This window comes from Corvus kubaryi, unplaced genomic scaffold, assembly GCF_017639235.1.
Source record: "Corvus kubaryi isolate FWS band 111438036 unplaced genomic scaffold, C.kubaryi_AGA036_p1.0 37270, whole genome shotgun sequence".
In the NCBI taxonomy this organism is placed as follows: Eukaryota; Metazoa; Chordata; class Aves; order Passeriformes; family Corvidae; genus Corvus; species Corvus kubaryi.
Genome location: NW_024581083.1, coordinates 1,669,176 through 1,695,098, shown reverse-complemented (window position 1 = coordinate 1,695,098; position 25,923 = coordinate 1,669,176). Strand labels below are relative to the sequence as shown.

The window sequence follows — 25,923 nt, the reverse complement described above, 5'->3', positions numbered from 1 at the left end:
GGATTTTAAAAAATATGAACAGTATCAAAACTCTCAAAGGAAATCATAATTCTTCTTGAAGTATTCTTCTGAACAGTCTTGACAAGTGCTTACAGATCCAGTAAAAATCTCCCCAAATGTCAAATATTATGACTCACTGTGTCATTCTGAAGACACCACTATCAAAATGTAGGAGAATTCTAGGCTAGGTACCAAACACAGCATCCAAAAAAATGGTATTTTTCATGCAAAACTTGGAACATTTAAGGATCCTTCCTGTTATTTTTCCCATCTATCACTCATTAGGGAGTTCACTTGGGAACGCCTTGCAACTAGAGCAGCCTCATCTCAGGAAGAAAATACCTCTTGGTCATTATTTCAGGCTCCACCAATGTTCAGTGGATGCTGCAGAAAGCATGCCAGGGACATAAAACACTTTTTGAAAAGCAAACCCAAGGCACCAGCTACACAATGTCTTTCTCATATTTTATTCACTCAGAAAATATCTGGGCCAAAAAATCTGCCCTCAGGCCTGAGAGCACAATATTCATTGGTCACTTTAATGTCAGTATCAGAGGAAAAATGTGATCCTCTTTTTTTGGAGTGACACAGGGTTGCTTCTCTGTGCAGCAATTAAAGGTCTGGTCCAAATTTCTCACTGGATAGTTATGTGAACCTAAAAACAAACCGGACATTCATCTTAGGCCAAACTCCTAGCAGCACTGATTCTCTTTGTGGAGGATATTTGATCATGCTAAAACATGAGAAAACTTCAGTGTAATGCTTTCCCAAGTGTAGAAAACCATCCAACCTTCCCATTTTCCTCTCTCCTACATATTCTCAAATCACAGCTCCAATTTGGGTACACATGGGTTTCTGAAGTGCTTCTATAAAACAGGCAGGAAAACCACAGCTGCATTTCTTTTCTAATCAGTTAAACAACTCTTTTAATCCCAAATATTGCTTTTTGTTCCATCAAGGCACTTATTCTCTGTAATCAAAGCTGAAGAGAATAGGTAACATGCAAGCAGACACTGGACAAATGAAGGGAGCAGTCTGATCTACCACAAAATATGGCAGTTTTTGGATTAGAACCAAGTTATAATGACAGGTGGAACTCTAATAGGTGGATCTCCCTTTGCTGCTGACTCATGCAAAAAAAAAATTAGAAAAAAAGAGAGAGAGAAAAAAATCCTCGAACAATGGCCAAGGTATTCTCCCCTTCAAAACTATGCCCCTGGTTCCCTTCACCAGCATTGTTCATTGTCTTCAAAAAACACAGCAATTTTTTTTTTTTTTTTTGCCTCATGCAACATTTTCCTGGTCTTATTTTTCAACAGAATCATGAATTTCATGGGGCTTTCCACAGGGCTCACTGCTTATGAAGAGCTGCCAAGAAACACGCTTGGGGAAGGCTTTTCTGCAGTCTTCCCCACGTCTCAGAATGAAGCCAAAACAACAATAGGGCAATAAAGATGACTTTTACACACAGTTTAATAATCATCTATCTTTTTTCCGTTCTGTGCTGTCATGAGAGCTATTTATTTCATGCCCCATTAGACTTTTAAAACCAGGATCCAAGTTACACTATTCCTCCCTAATCAGTAAAAGAGAAACTGGATGCAGTAAAAGTATTTTACTTATTTATCTGTAAGTGAAACTGCAGTTCTGAAAAGACAATGTAGAGCATCCATTTGCAACCAATGAGTTCAACGATTTTTATTTTGTTCCATGTGTCAGTTGGGTGATACTTTGTTGTAATATACTGACAAAACAACATAGAAAATATTCCTGTCCTTAAGGCTAGAGAAGCTTTAGTAGGGCCTGCAAGACTGGCAGTAAATATGCTGTCAAGAATTTCACAGTATTACTCGAGAAAAGGAACGTGCTTATGGTGAAGAAAGGATGGAGAAAGCCTGGCCTGTATCCACAGAGGAAACTCTTCCAGGCTGCACAGGGTGTGTGGTTAAATAGTGTGTTGCAACATTCTGAACTCTGCCAGGTAAGTCCGAATGGAACTCGTCTCTTTGCTGCTAATAAAACCCACTGTGCTGTTTTTCACATAAGACATTACTCGTTTTGTATCTAATAACTTGTATCGGAAGAAATGTTTTCTGTGTTTTGTTTTCCCCTTCTCTCTTTTCAGTCATTAAAAAGAAGTCAGTGCCAACTGGAAGTTTCAGAACACTGAACCTAGAAATGGCTGGGTGGAACAGACAGGGTGCTCCTCCAAGGAAGTAATTCAGTAAGGAATGTTGTTGCTGTTTCATGAAAATGATTTGAGGCTCATTTAAGGAAATAAAAAAATTAAATTTTTACTTCCAAACTATTTAAACTTGCAATGAATAAATGAGAAGCTCTGTGAAAATTCTTCAGCAGCAAATGCTACTGTGTTAGATACAAAAACATAGAAGAAATTACCTGAAATGCATTGTAGCAGAGTGAATTCTGCATGATCACTGAAGTTTGCTCTTGCTTGACAAACACTGCCCACAAAACTCAGTAGGCAAAGAGTTACTTTATGCTTTTTATCCTGTCTTAATTGTTAAAAGCTCCCAAGTTTTCACTTACCAGGTTTTGACCTGCTAAGTGGGAACCCTTAAGTTCGATTCCACACTGGGATTCCCACAGTGGCTTGTTTTTCAGATTCAAGGAGCAATTATCTCTAACCTTAAGGTTAAACAAAGGGAGAATGGGTAAAACCAGATCTGGGTAGGGAAATAATGATCCTTTCACTGTTTCAGAATCTTGAAGAAGGAATGTGTTCTATGCACTGCTTATGTATGAAAAACCATATTCAACCTCCCAAATGCCACACAATACAGTGTGCGAAACATTAACTGAACCAGACAATTTCCAGTGCCCCCACAAGGTGGTGACCTGCCTAAAGCATTATTCCTGCGAACCACTGTGTCTGGAAAAGATCCTCATTTTGCTGGACACCCTACATTAGCGAGCTGTATTTATTTGTATGGATGTCTTCCAGTTTGTCTGGAATCTATTAGGCATCAATTCAGTTATCCACGCAATCTAGTGCAGCCAGTCACACCTGAGATGTCACATGTTATCTGAGATATCCTTCCTGGGCTGGCAGAGAGGACACTGGACACACTGTGGATTCCTGCTTGTCTGAGCAGGGAGTGGGGAATGGGGGCTGGAGCCTGTTAAAAATGTTTTTCTTCACCACTCCTTTCTCCTCATCCCGCTGCCTGCTCCAACTCCCATGGGATACAGTCCTTCATGGACTCCTTCAGTGTGGGTCCTTCCCTCAGGCTGCAGCTCTTCAAGAACTGCTCCAGCGTGGGTCCCTTCTGTGGCACACAGTTCTTCAGGAGCAGGCTGATTTGCTTGTTTCCCACTGTCTCTTGACAGGCTGGATTTAACAACGTGTATATCCCATTTGAAGATGAATTCACTCTGCTCGTCCTGAAGGACAGCAGTAGCTGACATTCCATTTTCTTACAGACGTGTGTCCTGATGAACAAGGACCAATTCTCTGGTGTATCTTATTCCACAAACATGACACTTTACATTTTACAGATGGGTACTTGACCAGAGGAGATCCTGGAGCTGAGCACTCCAGCATAGCAGGACACCCACACTGAGACTGAAGACAGGCTGCAGCACTGCCAGCTGCTGTGCTATTTCCTTCCAGTACAATCAGATAGGAGTCCAATCTGATAGCAATGACATGTGGTTCTCTCTTAATAAAACAGGGCTGGAAATGGGCTTAGGCTCTTGAACAAAGCCCAAACCTTCCAGGTCTTCCAGCACTTCTCATTCCTAGTTATACAACTGGGAAATGTGGGTGCCTTTTTATGTTTCACACAGAGAGCAAGTACACTTCACATTTGCCAAGTAACTAAAACTGAGAAACTTCCATGTAAGGCAGAATCCTTCAAATAAAAGGAAGAGAGCACACCAAACTCTGACCACAATTTTCTCTGTCTTCAGGAAATTATGGCTGAAGTTCCAACATTTAAAAGAAGTTGATAGTTAAGTACTTGTTTAAGCCTTCAGCATTTATTAGACAGTCCAGTTCCCTGTGGAACCACAAGGCTGAACCATGCTACCTCAAACCTCCTTGTTCCTGTAGCAAAATCTCAGGGGCAAAATGCAGCTTCAGTGCCATGATCCACCTCAGTCTGTGCAGGGGTCACTGGTGCCTGGCCCAGGGACAGAGCCACATCGGTGTCACACTGGTGTCACACCAGTCAGTGGTGGGAGGGCTCCAGCACACAGTGACAGCCACAAGCCACCACACAGCTGCTGTCCCTGGAGCTGTTTGGCTGCAGCGGGTGCCTGGCTTTGGCCAGACAGAGATACCACAGTGGGACACTCCAGGAAAAGGGCCCATAATTGCTAACAGGGAATTGGGCTTTAAAAGTAGCAGAGCTGCAAAACTCTCAGATACCATCTACCACAGGACACCACGAGGTCCCCTAAGGTAAAACAGATCTTAGCCTTTTCTTCCAAACACATCAAACCAGAAATAGTTCCTAGCTTTTTATTACTGTTATTTATTTTTAGAGATATGGTTTTTTTCAGTGATACAAACTGCTTGCAGCTTTTTCCCAGGGAAATAAACTATTTTAAAACACTTGCTCCCACCCTCTTTCTACCACGGGTTACTGGGTATTTTAGTCAAGACCTATTTTCAGTAGTGGAAGCCACTAATTTTTTTTTTTAGGTTTCAGAACAAAGAGGTGTGGGTATTGTTGAGGCTTTTTAGGACCCTTGGCAAATAGGAATATATTTCCTGGTTGGGGTTTTTTTTGATGTGTAGGTGCTACATATTTCTGCTTCTGCTAAAATCAGACAGGAAGAGGAAAAGTCACAGCAAAGAACAAAACCAAATAAACTAGCAGGCAAAGCACAAAAGCATTTGAAGCACCCAGGACATGTTTGGTGCAGCCCATTTGTTCCTCTCTATTTGTTTGGACCCCTCCTCATGTGCAGGCACAGAGAGCAGTGAGGCTGAGGACAGGATCTCTTTGGAGGGATGAGATTCTGTGTTTGAATCTAGGAGCAAAGCAGAGATGGTCTGAAGGAGATCTGGAACAGTAGTGAACAGGAAAAAGGAATGGAAGGGAAAAGCCCTCTGAATTTTGCCCTACATTCCTACACCACAAAGCTAGAGAGAAAACACAATGTTTGTATCAATAGCTGGAGACAGCCATGCTAAAGCCAAAAAGGCAGAGATTAGAAAAATACAAAAAGGGCAAGAACCAAGGTGGCTGATCTAATTAATATCTTTCTTCCTCCTTTGATGTCCCTATGAATGTTTCTTTTTGAAGGGGAGGGGAGCCTACAAAACTGTTAGGAGGAGCTGTAAACCACCAAAGATCCAAGCAGGTCGTAAACCAGCCCCAAACTGCTCAGAGCTGGCTACCTTTGGGTACATGATTGTCCTGGAGGAATTACATGTTTATAATTTAGCTTCAGGATTAAAATAACCAGTTGGGCAGAGGAAAAATAAGACATCAGCTGACAATTAAAGCCATCAGGACTCTGCTACACAGTATGAGTGTTGGTTTGGTTATTTAAATGCAGGCAACAAATACTGAAAATATTGACTTTAAGAATGGTGAGGAAACCTGGTGATGGTGGGTATGGGTTTGAGGCTTTTTTATGGCATTCAGCTGTCTGCCTCCACTCCTCTCAGTTTTGTCTTTTTAACTTGCATTTACTACTTCATGGAATCCATTTGTAATTCCACATTGTTTTAAAGTTAATAGATGGAAAAGAACTAGACAGGAGGTTATTGTGTGAGAGTGGGCTGCTTTTTGGTGTGGGTTTTTTCTTTTTTTAAATGAAAGTGAAATGGGGCTGGAGTGTGGGAAATTCCTTCCTCAGCAGTCACTTAACAAATTGGCCATTTTTCATCTACTCTGAGTAGGGGGAAAGACTGTCAAAGAATTTTAAAAGAAAACACTGCAAAATCTTATTAATTGAAGAAAGATTTTTGGCTTTCATTTTTCCAACCAATGAAAGCAAAATTCATGCATCATAATTTGGGATATTGTTCCCTAAAAAGGCTATAACAAGTAAAACCAGGCAGACAGCAGATAGAGCAGGAAAACACTAAGGTATGGAAAAAACCAAAGCCTGGATACTGTGACTCTGTCAGTAGTCAAAATTTTCAACACATTCATTTTTAATTTGTATTTCATTTAGGAACATGAGATTTACTATCATGATTTAACCATTACTCAACTAAGCCAAGGGGGACCCTAACTATTTCTTGTAGAACAACACACATACATGCTCTTGGATCTTCTTCCTGCCTGCATTCAGACTATTTTCTGTATTACAGCATACATTTGTACATGCAGAGGTTACTGAAATATCACTGCAGTGGTACCAGCATTATGGCACCCAAGAGCACAGGAGTGATGAGCGATTCAGGCTCCCTGCCTGGCAGGGGAGAAAAGCAGGAATCTGCAATAACTGAGCTGGGCACCTCCAAGCTCCTGTTACTGCAAACAACCCAGGCTGTGAGGGCAGAAACAGCTCCAGTGCAAGACACACCACTCCTGACTGAACACGGGGGTTAACCACAGCTGAGAAATTCCACTTGTACCTAGAACCAACCACTCTTGCATAATTACACTGATAAAAATGGATGGTCTGGATTTGTTCAGCCACAAAGCCCAGCCAGTCAACCTTTCAAAGAAATTTCTATTTTCCATACAAGCATTGGTGAGGAAAAAAAAGCAAAAAAAAAGCAAAAAAAAGCTTACTCTGTCTGTCTACTATTTGTTAACAACAGAACTAAGGATAATATTTGGGTACAACATAAAGAGATATCACCTGCATTTTCTGTCCTGCTAGATACACCCTGGCTATGGATGTTTGTACCCTTTCAGGCCGTGAGAGCTCATTGTCCCACAGACTACTTCACATGAAAACTGCTTCCCTGGACAGTACCTCCCCTCCAGTCTTTGCTCATCCACATGTAGATCAAATCCATACACTTGGCAATGCTGGAGCACACACAGTTTGATAACACAACTTTTAGCACAGTCAGCACCAGAGAGAGGCAGGTACCTCAATGCACAGTTGTGAGCACAGGAATAAGCATTCCTGACCCCTGGAGTGAATGACTTTCCCTCTGAACTCTTGGCCTTCACTGTTCTGAGTATACAATATGCAATACTGAACTCATCTGCACCTACTTTTTTTGTTCCTAATAGATACTGCCATAGTACTTTCAGATATTCCTTCAGTACAAAAAGGTTTCTCTAAAGAGAATATACACAGAGGAGCCCTGGATGTCACAGGAGACTTCAGTGAAACTCTCTGGTCAGTAGAGCCCTCTCTTTCTGGGTCAGACACACAAACCATTTCAAGCTGTGTTTTCATGACTTGCCTCTGTGCTTCCTTGGCACTTCCTCCACTTTTGTTCAGTCAACTGAGCAACTTCACATGATGCCCCATTTCTTGTGTTGATTCAACTCTTAAGGACCCTCAAACCCATTTCTCAGGTTTGCTTGGCTTGTATGTACTTCTGTTTGGCTCATGGCTTCAATTCTTCCAGCCATTTTATGCTGCTCCCTGTCCTTCTGCTCTGAGGGACATTTCAGCCCAGCCAGCTGCACTGCAGTCAGTCCTTCCAGGTGACTGATCAGGTTTGATAAAATATTCCTCTCCAAAATGGAGGTAAAGCAGGTTAAGGCAAGCCTGGTATCACAGTTCACTAAACTTTTCCTATTTTAAGCAACACGAACTATTCCAACCCTTCAGATTCTAATTTAAGCAACACCCTTATTTTTGAAACCTTTTCCACTTACAATTCATATTATATTTTCTGGAACTATTTCCTTCTTTTCTTCAAAAATTCATTTCATTTCGATTGCAATTAAACTTATTACCTGCGCTATGATAGCACATGCTTATTGTCTGGTTGTGTACACCCACATGGCAACACTGTGGTCTGGTATTTGACAAACTCCTGCTAATCAGCATAGGCACAGCACAGACAACATTCAGGTTAAAAAAAAACCAAAGCCAAAAATCAACAAAGCAAAAACCACAGGAAGTTGATTAAAAATACTTCAAAACCGATTCTAAAGTGTTACATGAGTTCTCTGGCCCTTACCCAGATGGCCATTTGAGAAGAAATCCCAATCTAGTTATTTCCTACCTTTATTGTCTGGAAAAAAAAAATTCTGCAATAATCCTGTGGAAAGTGCATTTGCATATATGCTGGATTCAGTTCCTTACTGGATATGTCTTGTCTTGGCAAACCCATTTCCTGTTGCAAATGTAAAGACTCTGTCTCCTTGTATTGAGTTCTGTTAAAAACCACGCAAGAGTAGCTGACATAAATAGTGCACAAGTAAGCACAAAGGGCTCAACATCCTACAAGCAAAACTCTTACTCTGCTAGCTGAATTTTTTTAGGTTTTGGCAGAAATATCGTTTTAGAGACCCAATAAATGTACATTGGAGTCATAAGGCTTTTCTCAGCTGAAGATTTACATGGGCCTCCTTTGTATCGGCCACAAAAGTGTTTTAAGAGTTTGGAAATTCTAGAGGCTTTCCTCCTGCCTTACTCAGCCATTCAAGCTTGATCCTCATTAAATCCCCTGACATGTAATATATTCCAGTGTACGAGAAGCCCTTCATTGCCTCTCCATGCTCAGAAGGCAATAACCCCATTTTCAAAGGCTGGAGCAGGAACTCCTGCAGGTGTTTCCTTACCCTCCATGCTGAGCCAGGAGGACTGGGCTAACACCATGTGAGTGAGTCCATGGAATGCTCCGGAACAGCTTGAGGGAAAACATTTTTAGATTCCACTAAGGAGAGTCTCTGCTCTCGCAGAAGGTTTAGGATGGAATTTATCTGCAGTGCAGAATGGGTGCTGGAGACACTGATGCCATTTCTAACTCCATCACCAACCCCTGTGACCACGGACTCAGCAGCTGACCCTGTTCCCTGACCTGGGTCACACTGAAGACAACACCTGAGCCTGCAGTCTCTTACACAGCCTTTGCTTCCCCACTTGTGAAATGGAGATCAGGAATTTAGCAGCACATCAGAGATCTCAGATGAAAGCCATGCCCCCAAAGCCAAGATTTGTCAAGATTCAGGACATATCAGGTGTATATCAGGACATATTCAGGTGTATATCAGGGTCAGCTCAGTAGTGAGAATGTGCACGTTGAAGGAGAGATTTCTCTGATCCCCTAAATACTGTTTTTTAATGTGTTTTACAATGAGGCATCAGTTTTTTGACTCAGAAAAGTGGTCATGTTTGTGAGCACATATACTCAATATTAGTAGAATTAACATTTTTCCAGGAAGAGATTCAGATTGTTTAAAATGGGATTGGATTTTCAGTTAATTATATGCTCATGTACAAAGTAAACACGAATTTGGACCTGTCCCTTTAGGCACTTCTCATGGATTCCTGTTCTCTGGTTGTGGCCCTTTCTTACCTGTGTAATTAGGAGGGCAGAGACACACATAGTTGTTGATCCCATCCACACATGTAGAGTTATTCTCACAGTCATTATCTTCACAGTCATCTGGGTTTATTTCACACCTCTCCCCCTCATACCCAAGAAGACAAGAACAGCTTTGGAGAAAGAAAAAAAATTAATAAAAGTTAGCATGGATCTAAAGGGACAGGAGGTTTGAGGTATAAAACTGAAATTAAAACATACAAAAGTCAGTTGGAGCCAAATTCACTGCTGCTCTGAGGCATACAGCAATTTAACCCCATGTGTTTGGTGAAGGATGCAGTCTGATGTTTCCTGGGGTCATGTAATTATTTACATGAGACAAAAACCTTCCTCAGGAGCCAGCCTCTGCCATGCTCCCTTTGCTTGCTTTACTGATAACTCTGGCCCTTAACTGAAGTAAGCAACTCCAGGGCAGGAGAGTAAACATTCATCACAATATTCAAATCCTTGGCTTCCCTGTTAATGGTTTTGTGAGAATGTGGACATTTGCCTACTGAGGACTGCACAATCACATGACAACTTGGCAGCTCTTAGGTACCTCGGTCTCTTCAAAGAACAGCAGCTTGAGTTGCATTTACAGACATGAGTGTTTTCTTCTCATTACTACTTTGTCACTTGTCCAAACAAGAAATGTTTGGGAACGATTGCTTTCACAAGTGCTGTAAGATTTCAGTATGTCTGCAGCTCCCCGAACATTTATTTGGAGAAGGGCTGACGATGCCCAGATAATTCAATCAAAACACAGACCATGGCAGAGCTAGTAATGGTTCTGTGAGGATGTGGACACTAGTGAAGAATAATTGCACTAGACATTTTATCTCACACGAGTGTGATGTATGGTCCCTAGAGGGAGTGTAACGAACTAAATGGTTGAAGAATGGCTTGATTTTTTTCAATCTCCATTTCCTCTCTAGATCTAGAAGCTATGGCTACAAACAGAACCTTTAAATTTTAAACTATCCGTAAGTGATGAAGAGGTGGAGGCCAGAGTTTCCTAAAAGAGAGTCTAAAAACATGAGTTAAGTGCTTCAGTAATATCAGTAGTTTCTGAGAAGCCAGCAATGATATTTGAAGTGTCAGTTTTGAAGTGCCAGCACTGCTGTTCAGTAGTCACACAAAGGGTTGTTTCGAGTCCAGTCCAAACTACACATTCACTCAGCTGTTCATTTCCTTTCTTATGCAGGCTCTGGTGGCAGAAAAGGAACTGAACAAATAAAAAGCACTACTGATTGATGAGGATGAAAACCAGAGAGCACTACAGCAGTCACACTAATTGCCATCCGCTGTTTTTGGAAACCAGGAGAATTTCCAATGCAGACATAGCTGCAGGGTGCTGTTTTCAGCTCCGATGGACAAGGTGGACATGAAGTGGTTATCCTGACTTATGTAGGTGTCATGGGATGGAGATGGAGAAAGCCCTGGAGGAAAAGGACCTCTTCAGAATCTGTGAAGAAAGCTGCAGGATTTTTCCTTCCCTTCCTCCTCTGTGCCACAGCAGCGTGCACGGACTCCAAAGGGAGGGATGACACAAAGCTGTGCATCCACCCTCAGTAGTCCCAGGCTGGATCCTGAGCATTAGGTTAGATTCTTCATGATGTGCAATCTCAGAAAGGAGTAATAAAGAGGAGAAAAAATGGGAAGGGAATGTGTCTTGAGCCACCACAACAGTTAGATCTTCCAGACAGGTAGAAAAGAGGGACTGGTCACATTCAGAGTCATCTTCATTCTGCAGGGACCATCCACAGGTCATGAGAGTTAGAAAACCTTCACCATGAATAACCAAAACCAAACTGCTCAAATAAATCCAATTTAGGACACAATAAACCAATAAGGAATATTTTCTTTTCCTGTCTCAAGCTCATTATTGCTAATAAAACATGTCCTCTTGCTGACCCAGAGCCAGAGGATCACAGGAGGTGGAGAGGAAAGAAGAGCTGGCACACCATCTTTTGTGGCAATGCAAGTATCAGGGAGAGGGTTAAAGACATCTAATTAAATACAGTGATACATTCATCATGCCTTGCTTTTTGATTACAAAACCCCATTTTCAGGGGTTTATAACTCAGTCATAAAAATATGCTCCAGGCTGCAACTTGGAAGACAAGGTCTCAGTTTGGGAACAGAAATTTTTCTCTCCATTTAAAGAAAAGCAACAAGAGTGTCTTTGTGCTGGTGATTTTTTAATGTGAATGTAACACCATTTTCCTTCCACAAAAGGATTGGGACAGCTTGGATGTGTGCAATTAAAAATGACATTATTAAATACTATCACGGTAATGGTTCACAGTGGAGTTACCATTAGTAACAATTCATTTGGGATTGTTAACATAAATTGCTCAGTATTAGGACACATTCCATACTCAGGGAAATGTCAGAATAATGGATGACATTTGGCTACTGGTCCTTATGTAGTATAGGGAGTCTTTACATTATTGCTTATGTATGATTCTTTATTTTGATTTTCATTCAAATGTGCCAGATATGAGGCCTGAAATTCAAAGATAAAACATACAACTCGGGACCCGCATTGAACCACATGTTGAAAGAGTGGCAGTTTGGGACTGTTTGTATGTATTCTCCCAGAAAAGGCTTAGAAGAAAAATGAAGTCTGCTGAGTGACTGCAAGGTCATCGAACTTGGGTTCCAGCTGACCCAGGGAGAAAATGAATTCCAGAGACAATGAAGAAAACTTTGCAGTGACTCAGTGTGAGACAGCATTTCACCTGGATGTTGGAAACAATGGAGCCAGGCAGGAAACAACTGTTTCCTAAGTTGCTGTGTTCTAATAAAGTTACAAATTCCCTATTCCTTCTGTTTAGGGATTGGTGGTGTGCTCTCCTATAAAGAATTAAATAACATCCCATTATCCTCATGAAGTTGCAAGGGAACACAAAGCTTAATGGCAACATTTTGGGGTAAACTTCTGGACCCAAAGCATTTTTAAGTTTTTTTTTTAGCTGGCAATATTTAAAGTTTACTGTACTAGATTTTTTTAAATAAACTCTAACGAAACAATTTAGCATCTGTTTATTAAAATAGATATCCATACGGTGTGTCAAGTTTCAAAAAAATCAGCTTTTAAATAGAGATAGTAAATTCTTTCAGGAATATTACAATTTCATGGTAAAGAAGCCTTTTAGGTCTAGATCCCAATGGAGTAGCCTGTAAGTCTGGAAGTGCAATGTTTTTGCTTGAACTAGGCAGAATTAACACTAGGCAGTTAATCAGTTCCAGGATTTTACATTTATGAGGGCACTTACAGCTTGTGGAAAATGCTAAAAAAAACCGGTCTGGGAAACGGAGGGGGTTTTATATGGAGAAAAGTTAAAATAACCCCGAGCCTTTGTTTCCCAGCACCGCAGGTTATCGGAGATCAGCTGCTGCCTGTGGGTAACTGCAGCACGGCTGACAGCTCTGCTCCTGCCAAAGTCTCCCTTCCAGGAATGCTGAACCACCAGGACGTGGCTCACTGGCCATCTCTTTTATCAGTCTCAATAAGTGACTTTTTTGGCAACCTTTTGTCAAGGCAGACATAGATTAGATTAGAACAATTCAAAGGGAAGAAGAACTTCATGTTTCCAATCCTCCGATCCACACGGTGTCACTTATCTATTCTTCAGCACAGAGGTCGCCCCTACTTGAAAGGAAGAGAATATGAAAATTACTCGGGATTGAAAAAGTGCAAGGGTAAAAGAGGATGGAGTTACTCCAGCTGAACCTTTGCCCTTGGCCATCCCACCAGGATCTGCTATTCCAGCAAACCTGAGCGCCTCAGGCCCCTGCTGCTGACAGCCCTTGTGGGCACCAGGCACAGTGGGGGCATTGGGCTGGAATCTCAGGCATAACTAGGGGTTTCCTGTCTTTGGGGGGAACATCACCACCTTAGCATTGTTTCAAATGGTAATTTTCTTATCTGAGGCCACAGGAACTTGAGAGTTAAAACAGCTTGGCATTTCATAGGGAGAGAGCTTTGGCTTAAGTTTCCTTTTTACAAGAGTAAAGATTTGACAAGTTTGGCAGCAGGGCTTGTGTATGAATATATTTCCCTAGGGAAGAGAATATACAGAAGATATAATTTCTTTTACAGGCCACACAACAAAAAAATCCAAGGAGGCCTCTCCTGAAAACGTTTTTGACATCCACTTCCTCACAGCACATAATGCAGGGCAGCGTTCTCCCATCCTGGTGAGCACAATTTATAGGCACATAACTCTGACTGCTGCCATCCACTGGAGAGACTGCCCACCAAAAAACCCCAACCCAACCAACCAAATTCACTCTCAAAATGTTTCTATATCTTCCTTGTCACTGACTTTTCCATCTCCACACCACATCTGCCTATGCCATGCTAAAGCTCCACAGTCCTGCAGAGCCACAGACGCTGCGGACTGACTGAATTAAATACAAGGAGAAAATGGAGCAATGAATATGCTGAACATCCAATTTCATGCAGCAGGATTTTGATGAGATATGGTGTTATTAGACCAACTGAAACTATATAAATAACTATAAAAGCAGAATCCTTCCCTAAAAAGCCTCGAATGTTGTTCAGCAACAAAACCACCCCTGCAGTTTTATAAAGGATCTCAAAAACAATGCTCATTTGGAACTGAAGCAAAGCCTCTGAAATTGTAAAGTTCATTCAATTCATGAGAGAAATTCAGAAGTAGCTCTCAATTCTCATTCAAAACTTTTTATCTCCTACCACGGAACAAAACAAAAATGCTAAAAGAAAATCCAATCCAAAATATATGCTGAAGGCTCTCATTCTAGTATTATGGATATTATAAAATGTTTTACTACTGCATTTTTAGTATCAGCTATATTTTTGAAAAATGGGTACTGAGTGACAAACTCCAGATATTCTAATATGGTACAGTTTGGCTTTGGCACAAGCTGGAAAGAGGTGTGTACATGAGTGACCAGAAAGGTAAGCAAACCAAAGACCACCAGACCATTAATGCTCTCAAGTAGAAACTGAACCTGAACTTTTACTCCAAAAATTGCAGGGCCTGCTAAAATCTGAATCAAGAGGAGGTAGATCAGATCAGGGAAGTGGTTTCACCAGAATCTATGGAGTCTGTCAAGCAACATGACCACTTGGACATGTTGTGACCTGCAGAGCCTTCCCCTCCTCTCCCACCACCACACACCATGACCCTGCAAGCACATCTCGACTCAGGAGACTCCTCTGCTCTGCTCAGGGGCTGTCACAGGTGTTTGAGCTGAGGCCTGAACTGCCCCTCATGGAGAAGTGGCCATGTTCGCTCCTGCTCTCCACATTGGAAAACCTCCAGTTGCTGTTCATTACAGAGCCTGACAGTGCCTCTTCATCCCCATCAACCTGTGCTTTTCCACTGTGTCCTGTGATGTGCTGCATCTGCTTCTGGAAGCGGGGAATTCTTGAGGGTGGGCAGGCACAGAGAGAAGTGTTGGGGCATTTCTTCCGTTTACTGCTTCTTCTTTTGCAAGAAACAGCATAAATACAGAGGAGCAAATCTATGAAAATTCCAGCAGCTCTTTTTTAAAAAAAAACTTTATATCAACTTGAATGACAACCACTGACCAAAGCCTCAAACTTGTATTAGCTGTGCAGTAGTGCCTGCTATGTCATTAAAATTTCTGGACTTCCCCACCTATGCTACATCTTTGTTTTATGGGCAAACTGAAATCCACAATATCCAGCTGCAGAGGTTTTTCTCTTGCAGGCACAATGCTTAGGATGTGGCAATCTCCCCATGCTCTTCAATTGTTTTTTTAAAGCCTGTTTGTCTGCAAGATTCTTCAGTATGAAAACATTTTGGATGTGGTTGTCAAGCAACAGATGCTCACTTTACAAACACAAAAACAGCTTAGATGTGAGACTGAAATGCCCCAAGGAAAATTAGGATACAGATAACACAATGCAGATCATAGAGACCGCTCAAAAGCTCTTAAATGTATATTCCATTATGAGGAAATAAGGAAGCCTGTTTCATGGAAAACAATATGTCACACCAGTGAAACCAAAGCAATAGTTTTGTAGGGCAAATGAAGTGTCACAAGCAGCAGTTTCTATAAAGTAGCCACTACAGTTCATTAATGCAAAGCAGAAACACATTAAATTTTATCATCTCATTTTAAATGAACTTTGTGCTACTACCTGAATCCATCTTTGTTTGCCTCGGTGAGGTGGCAGGTCCCTCCATTCTGACATGGATTTTGAATGCAGGAATTAATGGGCACACTGCAGTCTTGACCCTGTTTGGGAAAATTCAAAAGAAACAATGTAAGACTCATGTCATCTGAATCAATGTCTCTTGTTCCTTCACTCTACTTGTGGCACACTTATAAGACTCATGGCAGACTCATGCATCAGACTCATGGCATCACCTAATGTTCTTCATTGATGATCAGATTTATTCATCACTTCAGTGAGAATTTGGCAGGGCAACTGCTTTATCCAATGGGACTGGTGGGTATCTCAGTATCATTTCAGTTTCAAGACTGTAATGAACTCTTTCATTGGAGTGTTTTAAGGAAACAGCTGGTTTCACCATTACTCTAACACACTTTAATGTTAGTAACAATGAAAAGAACGACTCATGACCAAAGGTAAGCAGAAGGCCACACACAGTGAGCACAAGCCCACACGGAGTCAGCACTCACCAACTGCATTCACCAGGCACTCAGTTAAACACTGCAGCAGCACACACTGCTCGTTACTGGCGTCAGAACCCACGGGGGAGACGCCCTTTGTGTGGGGGGAGCTGAGTTTGAATTTCTGCCACAGAACACACCAAGATTTTATCACTGACTCAGTTCCCTTCTTAAAGATTGCCCTAGAACATACCTCAGTTCCAACTGAACCTCACCAGCTTGAGCAACCTCCACTGCTACTGACTTTTTACTAGCCCTTCAAGGTGTAAACATATTTCTCTGATTGTTAAATTCTGCTGATTAGAACAAGCTATTTGTAAAACTGGCAGATACATTGAAGAGTTTTGTCTTGCTTTCCAGTTACTGGCACAGTAGGGTGGAGTAAAGCCACCCAAAAGCATCAATACTCAAAGGATCTGTGCAATCGCAAGAAGTTCAAGAGATGGCTCTACTCTTCCTGCTGAAGATCCTGTTAGCAGTGGACCTCTGCCAGCTCATCTACTGTAAAGCTGGTGGATTACTGCAGTCAAGATGAGAAAAACATCTTGGGAGATACAATAATTCAGTCCAGGTAGCTGGTTTTTTTGTCTTAATTTGTTTCTGGAGAGCTTATCTTGAAATTGGTGCAGCTTCAATTAAGTCTAATCAAGGCATGAAAAACCCAAATCAGCTTATGAACTTTAGTACAGGGTTCATTTGGTCTGGTCTGTCCACTCCTGGTGCTTGGCTCTTCCTCACGTATCATATGGTTCAGTCCTCCAAATACCTCTGAAACCTTCGGTACTTTGCAGCAGGTAGGACAGGTTGCCATCGTGTGAGAACTCATGGCGAAGGAGTGAGGCACACTGACTGTCAGGCTGGAAAAGACCTACAGGATTGAGTCCAACCTTTGACCAATCCCCACCCTGATAACCAGACCAGAGCACTGAGTGCCACACTCAGTTGTCTCCTGAGCACCTCCAGAGATCATCACTCCATCACCTCCCTAGGCAGCACATTCCAATGCCTGACAATCCTTTCAGTGAAGAAGTTTTTCCTGGTAGTCCAGCCTGAACCTTTCCTGGTGCAGCCTGAGGCTGTTTCTCCTTGTCCTGCTGCTGGCTGCCTGGGAGCAGATCCTGACCCCCACCTGGCTGCACCCTCCTGTCAGGGAGTTGTAGAGCATGAGAAGGTCCCCCCCAAGCCTCCTTTTCTCCAGGCTGAGCCCCCCAGATCCCTCAGCCACTCCTTTCATGTGACTGTCCAGACCTTTCCCCAGCTCTGTTCCCTTCTCTGGACATGCTCCAGCCCCTCAATGTCTTGCAGTGATGGTGGCCAGAACTGGACACAGCACTTGAGGTGTGGCCCCACCAGTGCCAAGTACAGAGGGCAATCACTGCCCTGATGCTTCTGGCCACCCTATTTCTGGTACAAGCCAGGTGCCACTGGCCTTCTTGCCCACCTGGGCACATGGGCTCATGTTCAGTCTCTGTAGACCAGCACCTCCTGGTCCTTTCCTTCCTGGCAGCTTTCCAGCCCCTCTGCCCCCAGTCTGGAGCTGCAGGGGGTTGTTGTGACCCAAGCGCAGGACGCAGCACTTGACTTTATTGAGCCTCATACCGTTGGCCTCCAGCAATATAGATATATATATGTATATAATACTTTTTATACTATAATTTCATCCAACACCACAGAGGAGCTTTGTTAACAAAGCTGTATTTCTTGAGGCCCTGTCTCCAGCATTCCCCAGAGTGAGGAGAAGCAGCTTTGCATTTTAAAATTTCGGTAAATACGAGGAAAGAGGGACAGACTTTTCCACAGTTGAATCAGAAGAGAAACATTTCCAAAGAAGAGCAGAAAGCCCTGGCCACCCCGTGCCTTGCTGTGAGTTCATCCCCCAGCGCAGCAGTGCCGGCAGCACGCACGGCCCTCACCCGAGGCCTGGCACAGAGGCTCTCGCTCCATCCGTGCTCCCTTTGCCAAGCAGCCTGTCCTTCTCCATTTGAAATCCCGAGTCCCCAAATGGCTCAGGCAAGAATTGGGACAGCGCCGAGGGAAGCTCATGCAGGTTTTATTTTGGCACCATGTGGCCCGCAGCACTTGGCGGATGCGAAGCATGGAACAGTGACACTGATCCTCTCCCACCCTGCTCCAACGCTGCCCGGCCCTTGTCCATCTGTGCCCTGAATCCTGGGTGTTTACCACGTTACTGTAGGGAAGCTGGAAGGTGTCGGTTTTTATACTGTTCCTGTGTCCCTGGAGAATTGGTTATTATATAGATACTTCACTAACATCAGTTGCTTCTATTTCATACAAATTCTTCACCCCTGTATCACTAAAATATTAAACCCTTGGCAGCCAAGCAGAGCAAGCAGCAAAGCATCTGTTTTTCTGAAGGGTTTTGTCACAGTTGAACACCATGTAAAACAGTCCCACCACTTCCACTATAATTACTCAGATTAATTTGAATGTTCTTGTAAAAATTTAATAAAGATGTTAAAATGAGAGCAAGGCCCTTTCAGTCTCTTGCACTGGCACATGAAATTTTGCATGACAAATTCTGCTCTCCTTTCTGTACTGAACATGGCTGAATTATTGGCTTCTTGGGCCTCAGGCAGCATGGAAACCCATTTGAATGTGCTGCTGAACCAGACAATTGCAACACTAAGCTGCTATGTAGCTTTAAGAAAATTAGAGTCTCTCTGACTCAGTTTACTCACTGTAATAAATGGTCAAACAACACTTAATCCTTCTCTGGGGATTATCTTATCTGAGATGACTTTATCAACAGCACATTGCGAGCCCACAAAACAAGTACAGCTTCTCTAACAAGGAAGACTTTGAGAAACAAAGAATTCTGAGAGGAGAGAAGCTGCAGAAAATAGCGGTACTAATAAATCTACAGCAAAGCAAGGCCATTTTATTTCTGTATGAGACTGTCGCTACCCAGAAGAGCCTAAAGACATTCTAGAAACATCTTTCAAATGAATAATACAATTCTCTAGTCTCAATTTACAGTAAGACTTCTTACTGGAAAAATGGAATTGCTGTCAAGCATCACTAAAATTAATTTATCTGTGAGTTGGGAAATACTCCTTGAGTTCCATTTCCTGGAAATAACTATTGTTACAAAGGAGAATATTGTCTATTTGCTTCAAGACTAAAGAGCCTTTTAATGAGGTCTGAAGCAGAAATGGAGGTACAGACTTTGTTTCAAGGACAGGCAAGAAGATAGAACTGTCTCAGGAATTCACAGAAAGAGGATGAAAGTCCCGCTGTGTGTAATATTTTACTTCTAGAGCTTTTTTTGGATACAATAAATTTTTGCCTAGTCTGATAGGAAGGCATCAGATCCAAAACACTTTTATATATTTTCTCTCATTTTCTGTAGGAGTGGAAAGGTTTAGGCATTGAAACAGGAAATTTCTGCAACTTATTAGAAGACATATATGTTCAGAGTCCAGCTGTCCTTTTAAAGCTGAAGTACCTCAGCTGGTCCAGACTTTATCTGAGCTGCTCCAGCTCCATATTTCAGTGAATGAGAACAGAACTATCCACCATACATAGAAAGAGTCAGTTCTTTGTTTGAAATTACCCGTACTGGGCATTACTGTATCTACAAGCTGTTCCTCAGCACTGCTGTGCCAAATTCCAGCTTTTACAAGAATCCAATACTGGGAACATTATACCATGATCAATAAAACACCCAATAACAAGTAGCAAAAACTAATGAGAACCTCAGCAGGAAGAACAAGGGATAGTACAGTAAAAAAAAGCACTCATTTGCCTTGACACTGTTTCAACCACTGCAATAATTTTTTCAATTACTTTTCAAGAATTATTATTGTCTGTGTAGACCGAGAGTTTCATTCACACTCACAAGGCAGAGATTTGAACTCTGTCCATCCCAACGTGATCCTCCTCCCGTTTCTAGCAGCAGTAGGCACAGATAAGGGCTGGCAGCACAGAGCTCACACAGGCACAAGGTGGAAACCTCCTGGTGTATAAAACCGTCACTGCTGACTGCAGGAGTAACACGACCCAGGCAGCGAGGGAGACACCTGCAGACAGGCAGGAGTCTATCCAACCTCAATGGTTTGTGAATAGGGAGACCTCTTTCCAGCTAATTACAGCCCTGTTCAATGACTACAGTGTTTCACAGCATGCTGGAAAATAAGCTCTACAACAGAAATACCAAAGTTTATTCGACTTGTTAACAACATACAGTGTGTTCATAATAAATTTTATTTAGATGGTATATGTGGAGAACAGATGGTAGCATTCATGTGTTTAGTAAAAATACTAAATGAAGACAAATATAGTTGATAGAGACTTTAAATAAGGAACCAGGAAATCTTCATAAACAACTTAATTATCAAGGTCTAAATACAGCTAAAGCTTTTAGGGAAAACAGACAAAATTACCATCTACAAGGACACTGTATTGCACACTCTGTCCTTTACATTCCTAATAGTGGGATGGATGCATCCATGTCCAACTCTCAGTCTCACAAACATAAAAACACTTGTCTTACAGGTTTCCTGGTCAGAAGTTGGTAAGAAACCATTACATTAAGGGAAAAGGCTTAGTAAATCTTCCACTTCATGATAGGCTGGAAGGAAAATTCACAGAGAGATAAGTGCGAAGCACACTGTGTTCCATGAATATATCCAGGAATGTTATTCCAACCTACAAGTATCTGCCAGCTTTAACATTCCAGCCTCCTAATCCTGGGAAATGAAGAATAAATGGGACACTTGCAGCCACTTTGTTGGACTGTGCTCTGCTCCCACAGAGCATGGCAAGTATTTTATCAGTTTTCTGAATTATTCTGATCTAGGTTGATACACGCACTTGAGTTTTACTACACCTGGATGTGCCTGGGACCTGCCCTTAAATTCAGACCTGCAAGGTCCAACAGTAGAGGGAAGGGCTAAATGTGGTGTGTAACAGTGATTTCCTGATGCTTTGTATAAAAGAATGAGATGGGATGGGACGAGAGGAAAGGAGAGGGGGAAGAATCCAAAAACAATAGAAGACACAGACACTCAGCACAGAAAGAGAATTCAGTCTGAACTTTTGAATGGAGCTTTTTTCTTTGAGTTTTACTTCTTTCATGCTTATTAAAGTGAGAACTTTGATCAAAGGTTTTCCTGAAGCTGTGCCGTGCAGCTATCCAATAAGCTATAAACTGATGCTAATTTTTACCTTATAGCATTTTTTACCAGTGACTTCTCTCACCACTTGAAACCTTTATCCCTTTGCCAAAAATAGTCAAAATTGGAAGGTAAATTGAAATTTTCCAGGGCAGGAAGGGAATGAGATGTCTCGCAATCAAAGTTTTATCACATTAACTTCAATTCCGCTAGAAAATGAAGCTGGGAAAAAAGAATGAGGCATTCAGCAGTTTTCCCTGTAATAAATACATTTAGCAACCATAAACACAAAAAAGAAACAAGAATAATTTTGCATAATTGACCAAGGAAACACGATACCATGAATTCAGCCTCACAGCCAACACACTAAGTTACAAGTTTGGTAGGAAAATTCTCTCAAGTTCTATTCACAATTGTGTGTTTCAGAGGCTTTCAAGGCAGGGAAACCCAGTTTTTGCTATAATGGGATCATAAAAAGAAGTTTTACATGTACTGCAAGTCTTACAGCAGTCATGAAAGCTAGCAGGGCATCTGGTGCTAACTGCAGCATGAGGGACTTCAGGGACACCTCAGCGATCCCTGCGAACACAGCTTTGGGAAGGGAATGCCTTTAAGTAATTAGAGATGTTGTAAACCGCGTGAAGAGTGGAACTAACTTCAAAATATAAAATTAACTGAAATTCTTTTACAGGAAGGGCTAAACCATACAGCATTGGGAATGACTGTTATTTTACCAGTGAGGTCATTTGAAACTGATTTCCTGATTGCACTGATATTCAGATACATGCAGACAGCCCTGTTATCCACACACAGTAATGCAAAGCTCTTCAGTAGATCCAGGTGATACTGTTTTCCTTGTTTATGCTCTTTCTGGCCACGGACATAATGGCTAAGCCTCAATCTGGAAAAGATGTATCTGATGCTCACTGGCAAGGTCAAGCAACTCGAAGAGCTGGCAGGGCATACGTCAGATCCATCTGCTTAGGCATATATACAAATTATTTGGCAAGGCATGGATAATATCACAGCAATTTTGGATCAGACTGCTTTCAGATTGCCAGGTGGAAGTTGAAAGATTTTGATCATCTGTTGTTCACAAAAATCTTGTGACTCCTCCTTCTGAACACAGACCTTGCTATAGACACCCACACCTCAGGGATGAATCCCCACTCACACTGGGGATGAATTAACTCTTTCTCTTCAGTCACCCGTCCCAACAGGGTAATAAAAATGTACCTTCTGAGGACTGCTGTTTAGAAGCCAATTGATTTAACATGAAAAATTAATTTATTTCACCCACCTCTAGTTTGGAATAAAAGCTGTTTAATATAAATCTGAATTTACCTAGCATAATCTGATTTGTATTTTCAGTTCAGTATCGCTGTTTATACACCTGTACTTACACTGACACGTCCATACTACAACAGAGTTGCCTGCTGCTCATAAACATGAGAAATACTATTTGCTAAATGGCACAAAAGGCAGCTTATGAAGAGACCCTGATATTGTTCTTGTGCTGCCCCTCCCACCACTCAGCTGATTCAGCTCCCTCTGCAAACTTTCTCAGTATTATTATCCAAAGTAAAAATACAGACAATATTTACACCCCACCATCTTCAGCACTGTGTAGTTACCTCCTGTACCAGTCTAGCTTCATCTGGCATATATATAATTCATAATTGGCCATGGCAGCAGCACTTCTTAGTGACTTCCTTGTCCTTGTTAATAAATCACAATTGTCAATTTATAGAAAATTAGGCAAGCTCTGCCCTCTTAAGCCTCATTTTATTTAAATCAGAAAGATTTATGACCCTCCAGGGTATAATACACCTTCCATTACCTCTCCAGCTAGTAATCAAGAATATGCCTGTCAAAGTCAAAGTGCAAGGATTCATCATATTATTTTTTAAAAACTCTGTTTCTTCTCCTATGAGTATGGAATTTAATTCTCTGTGGACATCTGAGGTTTATTTTGTAATTACATTAATTACCATGTAAATCCTGATTGCCCTTCTAAACCTCTCCTCACATAAGCACTTTGGGTTTCAATGGTCTTTTGGGCTTTTAATCAATGACAGGAGATATGTCATTAATCCATCACGGAGTCAATTCACACAGCACATGTCTGAAATGAGTCCAGAGGTTCCAGACTGGATGGGGCATGTACTCTAGAGCTTCCAAGGTTACAACTGACTGATCCAGACCATTGTGTGAACATTTTGGGAGACGCAGAAGAAAATTAGGGGCACTGAAAATAGTTAATTTTGCTGAGGGTTGACTCTATACATAAAATACAGCCCAATATATTTGATGTAAATCCAACACTGAATATTTCCGATGTAGTCTCTAATTCAACCAGTATTCAGGAATGAGAACTGAAGGTACTGTTTTTAGTACCTTCAAAATACTTAAGTGCCAATTTATTTTGAAGTATATTTTGCAGTGACAATAAACTTTCCCTTTCATACTACCAGAAGTCAGTGCCTCTTTTTTAATGTGAACTCTGTAGAGAAAGTTATAAAGACTGGACATTTATACAGATAGCAAAAATACTATCAACATGATTTAAGAAATAAAATAAAATATAATTGTTGTGTTTTAAATTAACTATGCCTAATACTTAAGCTACTGAACAGACTGCCTGGAGAGGAAGCACACATTACAAGCAGAAACCCAATGAAGCCTAACATGAGGCAGAGATTATGTGATTAAAAAGTCTCTCCAAAAAGCTTACTGGGTTTCTGAAATAAATAGAGCTAAATATGCTGGAAGAGTCACAGTCCCTTGGAAGAACCCTCTGCTGGCACTTCCCTGTTTGTTAAGGATGCAGGCGTTTGGTTTGCAACAGCTCTCTGCTGATAAAAGGTCTCACACTGAAGTACACATTATTTCAGCAGAAATGCCAGTGTAATCTGCTTTGCTCATGGAAGATCTGCAAAGCTTCCTTTACAAGGTTTTGCAGCTCAGAGACACCAGCAATCCTTTCTGGTATCAATCTGATAGTGGGATGAACCGGCAGGTAACCCAGGCAGGCAGCAGTGATTTCAGAATCAAACGTGCACATGAATTTTTCAGACTACTAAACAAGTGAAGCATGACCACTATAATAACAAGCAAGAGCATAATATTTATTTCAGAGGTTCTTTGCAGGAGGGGACCCCAGGGACCACAGGGGTCAGAGAGCTTTGGGACAACCTTACCTGCAGTGTTTTTGCACTCACCCCCACACACTAATCTAATCCCAATCTAATTCCCAAATGAGTCTGGCATTAGATCATTTCTATTAACAGGAGCGGGTTTACTCTTCTTTTCATCTTAGCTTGCTTATAGCAACTTCATCAATTCCATCATCACCACAGGAAAGGAGAAAATAAGGCAATCAACCTCCCAGGAAAATCTCTGGTCATGTTCTTGGACAACAAAAGAAACCCAAAAGCCATTTCATCGAGTAAAATCGGTGCCAAGAAAGCCTCAAGGATAACAGATGACAGAAAATCACAAGGAAATCTACAATAAGGATTTTCAGCTGTGGCCAACTGCGTCAACTGGTTCAATCGTGCAGAAATGGTGGGATGCAGAAAATTAAGACCTGGTTAAACAGGACTTGATTAAGCAGAGTTATAGCAACCAGAAATCACCTGAAAGGTAGACAAACCACAGAGGAAGAAAAATTTTTATTTAGTGTAATAGGATCAAACAAACATAAGAACAAGAGCCTGAAATTCAGACTAAACGCCAACAAAAACTTCTCCTTACCCTGGGAAAAGAAAGATTGGAAGTCTGGTCACTCATTTAGAACTAGACCAGGAAAACAGTAGTAAAACCAAAGTGAGGGGGAATAATCCACACTGATTCTTTTGGACTGTTCATCCAACAGAAGGGACATGACAGTGCCCACCTGTGGGTACAGCTCCCCATCCCCCTGAGCTGCTCAGCTCCTGATGCAGCACTGCGCAAACAGAGCAAATGCCTGAAGCTGCTCAACATCTGCTTTCTTGTTGGCCTAACAAAAATGGAAATACTTCTTTAGAGCTAGCTTTACTGTTAAGAGCCCTCATTAGGGCCTGCCACACTACATGAGTGGGTTTTTACAGGGCCTGTGGTGGGTGTGTTCCTGCCTCGACGCCTTCAGCCAGCAACTGGGGCGGTAATCCCTCCCTAAGCCTTTCATTTTATGCTCTTCCACATGGAAATCTCCATTTTCTTTAGACCTACAACAACAAAAAGGACAAAAAGAAAGTAACAAAAGTCTGACTGATGCATGGTAAATTTTACAGAATAAGCACATGGAAGAAAATATAGTTATTTCTGCAGTTTTTTCTGCCCTAGGAGCTTTATATGAAATTGCAACCACCTACTGCTGACATTGGTGTTTGCCCTAAAAATCCACACATAAATACAGATCTACTCATTTTATGTGGCCACCCATTACCTCTCATCCCTAAAGGCTTTCTCTCTTATTTTACTATGAGCAGAAAATGCTTCTTCGACATTCATTAATAAGCATTTTCAGTATAGTTAAAATGATCAAACAGAAATAAAACACCCCAGATCACATAAACACACACTCCAGGAGAATTTATTAGAATGAAAGTTCAAGGCAGAACCACCTCACACCACCAGCATTTTGCTGCACTGATTCCTTCTACATGAAAACTTGGCATTGAGCTGACATTCCAGTGCCTGTTCCCCCGACCCTGA

The 25,923-nt window shown here is 41.7% G+C and overlaps 1 protein-coding gene across 3 annotated transcripts in view; it reads right to left on the bottom strand.

Moving 5' to 3' along the window:
• SLIT3 (slit guidance ligand 3) overlaps window positions 1–25,923 on the bottom strand; it is a 468,178-nt gene that overhangs the window by 35,872 nt on the left and 406,383 nt on the right. For all 3 annotated transcript variants that reach the window (XM_042025380.1, XM_042025382.1, XM_042025381.1), the window contains 2 exons: window positions 15,591–15,688; window positions 9,422–9,561 (listed from right to left, as the gene is read on the bottom strand). In XM_042025380.1, the coding sequence (XP_041881314.1) occupies window positions 9,422–9,561; window positions 15,591–15,688 (238 nt within the window). The remainder of the gene's footprint in view (window positions 1–9,421; window positions 9,562–15,590; window positions 15,689–25,923) is intronic.